We start from the raw sequence: 13,746 nt of genomic DNA, 5'->3' as shown, positions 1-13,746 counted from the left end.
CATTATTCTGGACTTTCAATACTTGCAGTGTACAACATAGAGACTTTTTACCATGGTCTGTGAAAGAATAAGAAATTACAGATTAAACTGAAAGAGAGTAGATTTAGACCAGATGTAAGGAAGACCTTTTTGCCACAGGGGTGGTAAGACAGAGAACTGGAGCAAGTTGCCTCAAAAAGTTGTGGATACCCCATCCTTGGAAACACACAAGGCTGGATGGGGTATTGAGCAACGTGATCCAGTGAAACATTTCCACATTCACATTAAGAGGGGGAAGCAGTGTTTTGTGTTTGGACTCTTCTAATCCAAAATATGTTCTTGTCATGTATTTCCTAGACCTCCTTAGGCCTTTTTTTAGGTGGCAGAGACAGCATAAACTTTAATCCATTAGTAAATTTCAAATGTGTGCATTGAACTCCATTGGTGTTATCAGGTCTATTAAAGCACATAACAGTAACATCTGTTAAGTAAGCAAACACAACTGTAAGTCAAGGTAGTATTATAGGAATCATGCTTTCAAATTCCTTGCCATCCAAAGACATTACAATTGTCCAGCACATGCTAAAACATTATTTCATCAAATACTGTAGGAAAGGGGGAAAAAGACAGATTTTAAAAAACTATCTTTATTTTTTTTTCTTACATTTAAACAGGGATGTATTTCAGTTTCAGACATCCAGCCATTATTTACTTTGTTACTGTAGACAGGAAGAAAAAGTATATAAATGCAAATTATACTGGCATACCTACATTAGTGCCGATTGCTTTACTAGCAGAAAACCTTCTTCTGCAATAAAATCAAGCACTTAAAAATACTGCTGAAAAGCAAGTGCTTTGCCAGCCATTTCAACAAATAAACAGCTTTTATATATTCAACCACTGTAAGTCCGCAATAGTCACACTGTCTTTTTATGGAGTTCAGATCGTACAAACACTGTAGAGATCAAAAACCTTCAATAAAACTCATCAGGTGTGTGAGAAATACACATACCACATGTACAAGCAACAGATTTGGTCAAGTACTACAAAGAAGGATGTGTTTTCATAAAATAATGGTCAAATGACCTACTTCTCAGCTCAAACTAAAAGAAAGAAGCAACCTCATGAGTCTGAAATAATCAGTAACATGCTCTGGCAGAGTGGAAACTTATGACCTGTTACACAGTGTGTTTTTGTAAGCCAAGTCCAGGTTTTCTAAAACAAAAATTTAAAAGCATGAACAGTAATAATGACAAATTATACAAAAGTATACACATGAGCACGTAATTCAAACAATAAAATACACTTTTGGCTCTTAGTGAAAAATAAATTACAAAATAAAATTAAAATCCTTGTAAATGTAATGATTAATTCAAAGGTGTACCTTTGCTTTTATATACATTTTAAATGCTAACACGAAACAGATTAAAAATAAATAAGTATGCAAAAAAACATTTGTGGACAGAAAAAAGACAACTACTTAGGCTCTAGAAGAATTATAGAAAAATAGAGATAATCTGTGTTCTGGTCAATAAATCTGTCTAGTCACTTTCATCTTCCACAGGCCTTCTTCAATAACTGGCAGTTAAACATGACAAAGCCACAACTCTGTCATTATGGCTTTAAAAGAAGCATATATTTCCTGAAGAAGAAAAAAATATAAAATGGGCTGTCTTGCCTACAGGACTGTTGGTTTGTCCATATTGCAAGCACTTCACTGGACTGTAGAGAAGCATCTGACACATCCTTGCCCTCTTGACACTAGTGACCTTACAATGCCAGATAAGAAAATTCCAGGAAAAAAACGGCAGGAAATTTGGGATGCTCTGGGCTAGTATGCAGTGAAGGCAGAAGTCTAACTCACTTCTATTTCATTTGTTCTCTAAATTAAAGAACAAAATAATGCATCTCTAACTTTACATGGCACGTCCATTTTTTCAAGTTAAAGATACTGTCAATCAACAACTACCTTAGTGAACATACAGGCTTTAATATTTACTCTGCTTCAACCAGATTCAATATTTGCTCTGTAGAACTCTTTTGAAGGTAATTTGATCTTGTTAAAATTACCAGATGTACAACTTAAATTATACAAACATTTGTATTCTTTGTACAAACACTTATAATCTCTACTGTACTGCAATTTTCTACGTAGGCAAAACAAAAGCAGGTTTTCAAACCGAGAGGATACTGGAAATACTTTCTATTAGTAGCACCAGCATTTTGACAACTGTCAACAGTTAAATCAGCATCCCCAGTTTCTCTAGACAGTGACAATCTGACTAGAGTAACAATTTGACTAGCCAGTAATACTAAGGCAAAAGAAGAAAAACAATGCAAGTATCATAAAATAAATCTTAAGATTTTATTATTTCGCAATATGGTTGTGTACCTGTATTTTTCTTCTTCATTTTTGAAGAAAACTGCTTTAGATACACTGCTACAAACTCAAATAACTGATCTATGACATCCGTCTTCATCTAAGACACTGCTACTACTTCCTAGGAAAGAAGGAACACTTCTCAAGTTCAGTTTTGCTCAAGATACTGTTCATTTTCTATCATTTCATTGGTCCATATATTGATGGTCAAAGTAGCATTCTTATTTGATAATATCGTAAAGCTTTCAGAACAGATGAATTTAAGAAACAGAAGATGGATGCAGAAGAACCAAATCAAAGTACAGAGACATGATATTGTTTCTTAGAGAGTCCTGGGAAAATGTGTTTATTGTGTAGGTTTTTGCTTTGGGTTTTGTTGTTGGGTTTGTTTTAAGATCACAACACAACAGTTGAACAAACAAACATTTTCCCGTGTTCTGTTTGGCTCTAGTCATTTGTTGCGCTGGATGGTTTTCCTTTTCCTCCGCTTGAATAAGCAGCAGCACCTGCAAGTGTGACACGAATTACACATGATATAAAAAGAAACCACAAAACTAAACTATTTACTGTATGTCTCATTTGAAGTGTGTACCTCAGGTATAGCCAGCACCATAAGGAATACATTAAGCTCTATTACAGGAAATTGATTTATTAGAGAAAAAAACTGAAGTAGAGATACTTTTGACATGTTTCGCCTTTTTTTTGGAAAAAAGTATCAAACTAAAAAAGGTATAATGCAAGTAGCTATTAAGTTTAGAGTATTGATGAGTGTATCAAAAGCACAGGTATTATAGGCTGACTTAAAAATACATTTGGTAAGAATAAAGAATATTCCATGATCTGAGTACTTGTTCATATTATCGGCAATATGCCAAATAGAAGCTTGTGCTTATGACTGTGTCACCTAAACTGTGTACTTAAGACACTATTGTTGCTAAAATAGAAAACAATTCCAGCTTCCTCTGTCAACCTTTTCCAGAACTTGGAAAACCTTTCCCCCCAAGGCTATTCCACAAGACATTTTAGAAGAAAATGTTAATGAACAATATAATTAATGTTCTGATCCAGTGCTGTGATAATACCACTACAGTGAAAAATCACAGCTTAAATACAAAGAACACTATATATATAATATATAGATATTCTCTCTTCTGCTTTATTGCACACTAAATGAATGAAACTAAAACTGACAAACACTGTGAATTTCATTTAGCAAATAGAGACAATCTGGAAGTACCTGAAAGAACACTACAAAATGAAAAAGAGTGGAGGGAGTTAGATATAGATAATATACAGAAGGACTACAGAAGTCCAGAAAGTATTTTTGAAAAATAAACTGAAGAGGGAAGCAACAAATAACACACACACAACAAAAAATCATTAAAATTTTACTGTTAGGCTTATTTTAAGTCTAACATGCCTAACTCCCTGAACACCTGCTTTAAAAATAAAGCTTCATACTAAAGCATTTACAATGTGTGTGATCAAAACTGAACATGGAAGCTGTCTACTCTAACAGAGTTTATCCCATGAAGTTCAGTGGTTTGGTTATTGAGTTCTCACTTGCAGCACTATACACTGAAGAATCTTAAACTATGAATTACAGCAGCAGTGAAAATATAAATGTACTGCATCAATAACCTTGATCAGTAAATCCTTAAGTTCACCAAGCATTTTACATCACTAAAATTCAAAAGAATCCAGATGACTTAGTTTGGAATATGGGAAATGGGGAAAGCGTTTAAAAATCAGGGAGAGTAAGGGTCTAAAAATAAGGTTCTACAGGGGGTGAGAACAACATCCAAAGTAAGGGGAGACAGCAGTTACCTTCTCAAAATATCCAAGGCACCCTGTTGCTCAGTCACTGAAAAAGTAGCAGTGGGCAGAGGCAGACCAGAACTGCTCTGAGAGTTACATAACTTTCAGTAGAAAAAAACATTGGTTATTGCTGAAGAGGAAGCCCAAAATTAAAATGCAGTAGGGGAAACTACATAGATAAGTATTTTTACAGCTAGCAGAAATATCATGCTGTATTTATTAAAGTACTTCTTAAAGAAGAGATATAATTGGTTTTAAAGGGTAGTAGCCACTGACTGTAACTGTAATTGCCCCATAACTACTAACTAAGCCTTTTCTTAGCGTCTGCCTATTACCACTAACATCCATTATCACTTAAGCTCTGAATTTACTTGTGGATCCATGAACTCCCAATTCAGTTTAATTATTTTTTTTCACTCCAAGTATTTTATATATGTATATGCCATGTATCAAAGCAAAGCAGTGCTCCTCCCTTTCAACATGTATTATCCTATGATCCAGTAGATGAGGAAATTCTACTCTCAACTGTGATGGTAAATCACTTTTATACTTGTTCAAGATTAGCGTGCTTTAGGAAAAAACCCACAGAAACCCATGATTTATAACACTAGCATATACAGAACCCATGTTACGTAAGTAACTGTAGGAAGATGGAAATACAGCAGACAGCTAATTTATATTCTAGAACAGCTATCTACAATTTAACTATTCACTCTTCTGCTTATATGGATCACAACCCAAGTAGATCAGACTTCTTAGATGTTTAGGACGAGCTGCATCCCCTTTGCTATTTAAGGACACTTTAGATTTTCTTTGTTCTTTATTAGAAAATTTTAACTCATCCTTGCTGCAAATATCATACTTTTTTTCATTCCTTCTGCATAGCCTATTTAGTTTGCTACTTCTCTGTCAATCAGAGAAAAGTGCACTGTCCATGCAATGGAGAATTCAAGGGTTCTATTTTTAACCAACATAATGCACTGGTTTTTTAATCCTCTAGTCTTCTGGAGTTTGCATAATCCTACTATAATGAGTATAACTTCTATTAACAATTCTTTTGTTTGGGGTTTTTCAATTATAAAAATCACTCAACTGTATTTCAATTCAAGGAGAAATCACTAAATGAGGAAAACTTTTATTTGATGGGGAAAAAGAAAGATCTTTAGATATAACGTATCTAAAAAGGACTAAAGGAATGCAAATTCCATGATGAATTGCAAATCATAAGACTGTTTTGGAAATCTGAACTCAAGTACACTGAAACAACTATGTATTTTTAAATCTAGAAGTGTTAGACTTCAAATTGGCTTCCAAGGCCAAATACATGTAATTTTAAAATATATGCACCTTTAAATGGGATTATGAGAGATCACACAGTATCAGCTGACAATGAATTTCATGAAAGAAACATAACCCTGAGTAAGAGATTCATAGTGCATAATCTCTCAGTGAGTGTTATTCGTAACAGAAATTTAGACTTGTTCTTAAGCAAACTGTCACTAGAGGGTGTTCTTGTCACTTATACATAATACAGATACTACACTGCTTAGGTGCATTATTAAGGATTATTAAACCAAAAATTTATTATACTATACAATATGCATGCAAAATACAGAAAAGGTAAGTTTTAAAAATTTCTGCTTCTAGAATTTTGTTTTTTTTTTAAATAAGGCCTTTAATGACTGCTAACTTTTATCTGCAGTTTATGTAACATTTTAGAGTAGGGCAGTATAATAGCAATCTATAAAATGCAAAATCATTGCATTTTTCCTGTACAATGTAAAGTGATACCTTTGAGGTAATATCTGAGGTAATATCAGCATTATGTTTTTGAACACTTCTTGTCCTTCTTAAGACATTATCATACCTTTTTTCCTGTTAAATACTTTCATTTAAACAGTGCCTTCGGCCAAAATTCAAAAGCAACTTAATTTGTCATTTGTGATGAGATAGTTGTGTTTTTATATTTACCATAAAGCATGTGCCAGGCACTTTACTGTAGTATTAATAACAAGTGTTTAAAGTGGCAAAAAATGCAAGATGCAAAAAGAATGATCACTTCCTGTTTGCCCTTCTCTGCCTTCCCACAGAAGAGCTTTTTGGTTATCCAAATCACACATGCTTCATAGAAGCAACTGTTCTGATGGCTAGCAAAGAGTAAAGACAAGTTAATTGCTCAGTGATAAATGAAAGAGCACCTGTAGAAGATTGTAGATAGATCTGTAGATCCCCACGTGTCAGGGCAGCACAGTGATAAGGTTAGTTTTCTCCTTGCTTTACAACATCAGTAAGTAACAAATGAAATAGGGAGAAAGCTTTTCTAAAATCCCAAACAATCAAAAATAACCACACCAACAACCCCCTTCGCCATAACACTCACAAATAAAAATACGAACCCAGCAAAATTCCCAAAACACAACACCCACTGCTAGGTCATGCCAGCTGCACAACCACCATGAAAATGACACAGCATAAGATTTAGAAGATATACTGCATGTGAGTACATAAATATTTATCGAAAAATGAAATGTTTGGTTAAATGTTGGTTAGAAGTCCCAAAACAATAAAATCCTTACTGAATTAAAAAAACCCAAACTTATCCTTTCTTATTTACAGGATTGCACTGAAATGGTAGCAGAAGTTCTAATATTCAGCTAAATGACTGTTGTCTTCCCAGTTAAAATCATACATAATGGGGGCAATCCTACATAAGGGGCACCCTTTCTTAAATCTTTTAGATGAGGATATAGGCATGCTAAGCTTCTAAAACTAAGAAGACATCTAGAAAAAAATGAAGCATTTCTAAATAAGATTCAAGTTTGTCTTTTCAGAGGATGAGGAAATGTTACAAATGGAAGATATGAGCAAGACAGGTTATCTTTGTTCATACTTTTAGGAGGAGAAAAGATTATGAAAGAGGCACAAAGTGAGAGTCTTTTGAGAAAACAATGTCTCCTTAAAACAAAAAATATCCATGTCACAGACATGAAAAATACTAATAATTCCATTCCCTTAACCTATTCCACAGTGTAAGATCTATAAACAAATGTTTAATTGCCTCACAACCCCTTTTGATATTAGGTTTGTAACTGCCATGTTAAAATGTAAAATTATCTAAATCTTCTAAAGTGCTCTTTCTGAAAAAATATATGTACCTATGCATTGATGTTTGATAGCAAAGCTGGAGAGGGGGTGAGGTTGAGTGGGTGGGCATGTATGTTAAAATATAAAACAATTTCAAAATATAAAAAACTACTGCCAAAAAACCTTTAGTCACCGAGGAAACTTCAGCATAAACACATAGTGATGAAACACTAAATTGAGTGTTACATACCTGAAAAAAATAAAATCAATCTAAAGAGTAGGATACTGAGACTAGTTATTTTGTCTGTAACAAAACCAGTTAAGAGCAGGCCAAAAAGGTCAAGTGTAGCATATTTGTCCATTATGTATTCATTTAAAAGAAGTGAACTTCTACACTTCTCAAGCAGCTGAGTATCTTGGCTCCTGAGAATTCTCTTAACTTTCTGCAGATAACTAAGTAAAGTAGGGAATTAAAAATAGGTTTAATTAACTAATTAAACACTACTAAGCACTACTCAAAGGGCAAGAAATTTAATTGTTTTCTGTGTGTACATGAGTTGAGCATAAGGAAGATTATCACTGTGCTTATTCAAAGAAAAGGGACAGGAAATTTATCTGTCGGCAGCCTACCAATATCCTAGCCCCTCTGTTTTGTTTTTTTTTTGTTTCAAATATATATATATATATATAAGAGAACTATATTCTTGACAGTAAAATAATACTGTACTCCACAAAAATGGCAGCAAAGAATTTAGTTTTTCTCTGTGCTCACAGGAAGCCAGTGTAAAAATGTGGTCCTACAGATACCTCCATTCAAAATTATTAATTACACTCGCAAATAAAGCTTACCTACCAAAACAAAAACCTGTGGAACAATTGCTTTAAAAAAAAATTCACTTTGAGAATTTTCCTTTTTCCCTGAAGTTAGGAAAATGGGTCCTAGAAAAATTGTTGATAATGAATTGCTCTCCTACTAATGTATCCTTCATACCTGTCTGCCTCTATTTTATGGTAAACTAGATCCATACCCTGGTAAAATCCTATTTCAAGCACAATTATGAAATAAAACATACTGGAATTCTTACCACCTTTAGCTCTCAAGAATATTTTCCTGTACTATTTTGCAAGTCTAAGTTTACTACACAGATATATAAACATTAATTGTCTATCCCATGTTAACAGGTCTTAATATTTTTCCTTTTCATTACACCGTAACATTGAGGAACCCTGAAGTTACATTTTAGTGATTAGTTCAAAAGTTGTCACAGAGTAACACTCTGGTAAACACTCTGTTTACAGAGATAACTGGAAAAGTTCAAACATTTGCTAGCAATTATTACTTATTCATGTGAGTTATTTTCTAGATGTTAATACACTATCTGAATGCTACAATATTTGAAAAGAATGCTTTCCCCTTTCAAAAAGAATAGAAAGTAAGAAAAAAAATTCTAGTACCCATTAAAAAGGTTGACATAAAGTACATCACAAACTACACAACTTAAAAGCAAGCAGGATTTGAAGCAGGCAGAACAGCTCCTGAAGGTGGCTCTTTGTAAAGACATTTAATTGCTTCACAGAATTAAAATGCATTTTTGTCATTTGTAAATCAACATTTTATTTTTAAGTTTTCTGAAATTAGTTTTAAACCACATAATAAGAACAAAGCTCCTGGGGCTATTTCTGCCTGCCTGTGCTGTATAACTCACCACATGTTCAACACTTTCTGGCAGCTATACAGAAAGAGAGTAAGGAAAAAAAGAGAATCAGAATACAATATAAAGGAAGAATTTTATGTTTTCTACACATGGCCTTTGGTAGTCAGAACACTACCTTAAAATAAATATTTCAAAATGAGTTGAAATATAAAAAATGCACACACTTCTCTAGCCAGCATAGCAAGACATGTCATTGAAGGCTTAGTCTAAAAAAGCACAAGCTATAGGAACTCTACTATTTGAAAACTTAAAGAGAAAATTAAGTATAGCACTGTAGTTTTGCTCCTCACCAAAGGAGTATTCAATTCAGACAATATTTTCTGAAAAACTATATGAGAAAAATATTGAAGCAGCTGAGCACAAAAGATCCAAAGAGTATAAAAAGAAGGACATACTTTGTTTCATCCATTACTTCTACTTCTGCAGGAGCTGTGATGGGTGCATTTGAACGACCTGCAGTTGGGTCATCTGTGTTCAGCTCTCCATTTGTTGAGCTTACTACCTGAAATCACAAGAAAGACCTGAAATTATACTAGTGACAGACATACACTTGTTAATTCCTAAGATTACAGTACAGCTTTAAAAAACAGTAATTTTTTTTATTTCCATAGTTATTTTTATTTCAGTAACAGTATCTTCTCCAGGTTTTATTCTGACAGACCTGTGCTCTTGTAATTTTCCTTTCATACCTATTAGCGGAACTGACCTCCACATGATGCACTCAGAGTGGATGAAGGAAAGCAACCCTCTGGATGCCATTTGCTCATCTCCCCCACATCTCCTCAGAGACATAAGGGAAGGCACTAAGCACTTTTCCCATAGCAGTTCAGTCAGACTAGCCCTTTCTCTGCTCCTTCAGGGTATTTATGCTCCTTAGTTTCTCTCTTTGTATTCAGAGTGAATATGAAGGCCTGATTCAGCTGTATCTCAAAGAACACTCACCAGAAAAGGGGGAAAAAACTAAGGGTGTCTTCTAAACCTAAGAGTATAGATGGTGTCTGATTTTTAGGACACAAAAATATCTGCTGCCAAAACAATTCATAAAAAATTAGATTAATCTTCATTCCTATTACTTTACAATCAAATTTCTATATAAGTTTTTCAAGTGACCATGAAAGCTGTGGCTCTCTGGGAATATTTGTTTGGACTTTAAACCAAGTGGAACCCAATATTCTCTCTCTCAGTTCCTGTCAGCTTTCCTGCATGACAAATGGAGCCATTGAGAGGCCCCTCTTTATTCACCCCACAGAATACAAAAAGGAAGATGATTAACTGGCTGTAGACAAGCGCCTACCTGATCAGAGCTGCTGACAGTGCTAATTGACCCATTAAAGAGTTGACTAACACCATGGAGCAGATTACTAAGTACCAAGCTAGTAGCAACTGCTTGGCAAGGCAGCAAGCATAAAAATATAATTCTGGACAAACAGTATAAAAATTTGCAGAAAACAGCTGTAAACAATTAATCAGATATAGAGACTAAGAGTAGTCCATAATTCAAGATTATTACTGTTGTCTGATGGTCAGAGATTAAGGTAGATGAAAGGAGAGGGAAGGAAAATCCCCACCATAATATTATTTCCCTCACTCTTCTAAGCTCTCCTCTTATTATAGCAGATATGTCTCATCTATTTATAACCAAAGCTAAGAGCCTAGCCTACTGAGGTTTGTTTTGTGGTTCCTATTGTAAGTAAATACAGTGCTTCAGAAGTTTGCTGCACTCAAGGCATTTTCCATGCCCTTTGCCAACACCCAGCTGAGTTTTCTCCTTTTTCAAATTTCACTAAAATATGAACCACTGCCAAAAAACCCCTGCAGGCTCATAACAAACTAACAATTGCAGGAATCTAACTACTTAAATTTTAATCAATATAACTAGAGGAATCATGGGAGACTGGACTTTATTCCTGCAATGATAAGTAAGTCAGTGGAGTTTCAACTAGCCGTCTTAAACTTGGTTTCATATCACTGGGCATGACAGAAGCACTTCACATAAGTAGGAATTGTACTTTAACGAACCTTAAGATGGTGGGGCAGGTGTCCTGAACCAAACATTCTGGATTACTAGTTATTGTTTTCACAATAACAGAGTTTTACAGAGCCACAGAATATTCTGAGTTGCCATCACTGCACATATTTACTAAGGAAGAAGATAGAATATTATCCCAACCACCTCACCAGGTATCTTGTGGTGGTCATGTCATTGCTTCTTGTAAAATACTCAGAGTGGAAAAGTATTAAATCAGAAGTACTTGCTAACTAAGACAGGAGTCATAAAAATGTAAGGGTAAAAAAAACTTTGCTCAACTTGACACCAAATGAGTTTTGTTCCAAATGAAACATAGAAGCACAGAATGGTTACAGCTGGAAAGCATCACTGGTAGGGTCATGCCCACATGCCCCTGCACCTAACAATATAACTAACCACAACTGCAGCCTGTACTAATCTATATACAGCAGTACAGCCCAATTAATACTACAGTCAAACTTGCCTGCAGCCCCAATAATGCAGGATTTCTGCTCCATAATCTAGATTTAAAAACAACTTTTCTAAAAAGAGCCTCAGATCTATGTTCAAGATTGAGTAAGAGTGGTTGATCAAGACCAGAAGCTTTTGTCTTCAGTTTACCTGAGGTCAATACACTACTATCTGATAACAAAACAAAGCTTATTGCAGCTTATTCTTCAAACTGACTTCAATCTCAGTTTTCTTGACAGTGGTTTCTATTAGCTGGATAAATTTATTTTTAAAACAGCTTTTTTCCTAAGCTGGTTTATTACTTTGATTGTTTATTTTAAATTTTTATTAAAATTTAAAAATTCTTTAAGAGAATTTGAAATACTTCATTGAAAACTTCACACCACATAGCAAAAGACTGTCCTGCCTTGCTCTGGTCAGTAACAGATAATCTCTGCCTCTTTGACAGATACCAAGGAGAAAGAGACTGTAGTCCTACACAGCCATACACATTCACCAAATACACAAGTACTATGAAGTGCAATGGTCTGTTGCATGACTTAGTTTAGGTGGAAGGAACATGAAGTTCTTCTTTCTGGAAAGAGTTAAAACCACTGAAAGCAGAAGTGAACCAAACTGTATACAGTATAAATCCAAAAAACGGCATCAGTCCTGCTTCTCCAGAACCACAACTACACTGAGTTTCACTCAAATCTACTACTGCCAAAAGCAGCTCTAGGAGCTCATTACTAAGATGAAGGAAATGAAACTAACAAAGACTGATACAAAGAGTACAAGAGATAGGCAGGAGTGCTTCCACTGTCGGTAAGGCTTCAGCTGTATGAATTTAACTTCATCAGTTAAACTACATCAGTAAAGGAGTCTTTAATAAGGCAAATCATTACATTTTTCTCTCCAATTATATGCCAATCAGCTCAAAAATCTGCTGATTTTTGATATCTCCCAATACAGGGAGGAAGATATGGGAACATAACAGAATTGAACAAGAATAAGTCACCCAGAGGACCCAGTGTACGCACTGAAGGAGTGGTACACCAGATTCTGAAGCCAGAATGTATCACAAATGAGGCACAATGAAAACTCATCACATTAGATCCACATAAAAAGCTAAAACTTCAGGAGAGAGAAGCTACATGACACTAAGTTTGAGAGAAACTTTCAAGAGTTTCTTTAAGAAAGAAACTTTCAGAGAAACTTTCAATTTAATTTCTCTACATGTGACTCAATTTGGAATGGACTTCACTTAATGAAATCAATAGCCTGATGAAAAAATGGGAGGCACAATTAATCTCTTAGAAGACTTGAATACAGCGATAGTGAAAAAATTAGGATATTTAAGTTATGGTTTTGCACCTAAAAATTCTGTTACAAAATGTAGATGAACATTCTTCCCTGAACAGTAACATAATTACATTTCAAAAAACAAATATTTTTAAAGTTTCAAATTAGAAATATCACAATATTGAAGATTAACTTAAGCTACTCACCTATTTTCAAGTGGGAGAATAACCACTAAACTGAAAACCTAAAACTACTTTAAGAATTTTTATAACTTTATCCTGCTTTAAATTTAGTTCCTTCAAATGTAATCAGTTCTTTAAAAGTTTAATATGAAGAACACCTATATAAAGGAGCATATGCATCACTGGTTATTTCTTGATACTTTCTATGCCATGAGGTAAAGAAACAAAAATTCCACCGACTAGCCATTAATGACACGTGAATTGTGGAACAGATTGATTTCTTAGGTACATGGTCCTCTGGAAGCTTGAAAAAGGCCACTTAAAACAAGATACAGTTAAGCCTAAATGCCAGTTCCCTAAAAGGTAACAGTAAATCTTCAGCCTCTACACTTGTTTTGCATCAGTACAAAAACTGACCTTTCACTTGCTATGTTCAAAAACGAGTTAGAAAATCTGCCATAAAAAAACAGATTTTGCTAATTTTCATTACTATACTAACAACAAGGAATGCAAAAATTTAAAACAGACACAGAAAAAAACCCTTTCATTCCATTAAGAATCTCAGTAACTGAATTCTCCACTCAAAATATAAAGCCAGTCTACATCTCTAAGTGATTCATTAGTGATACAATTCTTTATTTTACCTTCAAAAAGTTTTCAGCTAAGACAAAAGAATAAAAGTCATCACAATACCTTTTTAGTTTACAAAAGCTTAGCAAAATTGATTTGTTTCATCTTACACTTTATCATCTTGACTTCTTGAAGGAGAGGAATCTTGCAACTCAAAACTACTTACATCAAATATAAAAATCTTTCAAGCAGTTCCTA

At 34.3% G+C, this 13,746-nt stretch overlaps 1 protein-coding gene across 5 annotated transcripts in view; it reads right to left on the bottom strand.

Moving 5' to 3' along the window:
* Positions 1-2,322: 2,322 nt before the first annotated feature.
* Positions 2,323-13,746, bottom strand: part of CSNK1G3 (casein kinase 1 gamma 3) — a 75,448-nt gene continuing 64,024 nt past the window's right edge. Inside the window, exons 13-16 of one of the 5 annotated variants that reach the window (XM_058826910.1) lie at positions 9,372-9,478; positions 8,968-8,991; positions 4,187-4,278; positions 2,323-2,865 (exon numbers count right to left, since the gene is read on the bottom strand). In XM_058826910.1, the coding sequence (XP_058682893.1) occupies positions 4,221-4,278; positions 8,968-8,991; positions 9,372-9,478 (189 nt within the window). In that variant the 3' untranslated portion in view covers positions 2,323-2,865; positions 4,187-4,220. Of the gene's footprint in view, positions 2,866-4,186; positions 4,279-8,967; positions 8,992-9,371; positions 9,479-13,746 lie in introns of those variants that run through there. The other 4 variants (XM_058826913.1, XM_058826912.1, XM_058826914.1 and 1 more) reach the window with 4 other exon arrangements.

The sequence above is a fragment of the Poecile atricapillus genome, chromosome Z (assembly GCF_030490865.1).
Source record: "Poecile atricapillus isolate bPoeAtr1 chromosome Z, bPoeAtr1.hap1, whole genome shotgun sequence".
Lineage (NCBI taxonomy): Eukaryota > Metazoa > Chordata > Aves > Passeriformes > Paridae > Poecile > Poecile atricapillus.
Note: the sequence above shows the minus strand (reverse complement) of the source record. Positions and strands in the feature narration are given on the sequence as shown.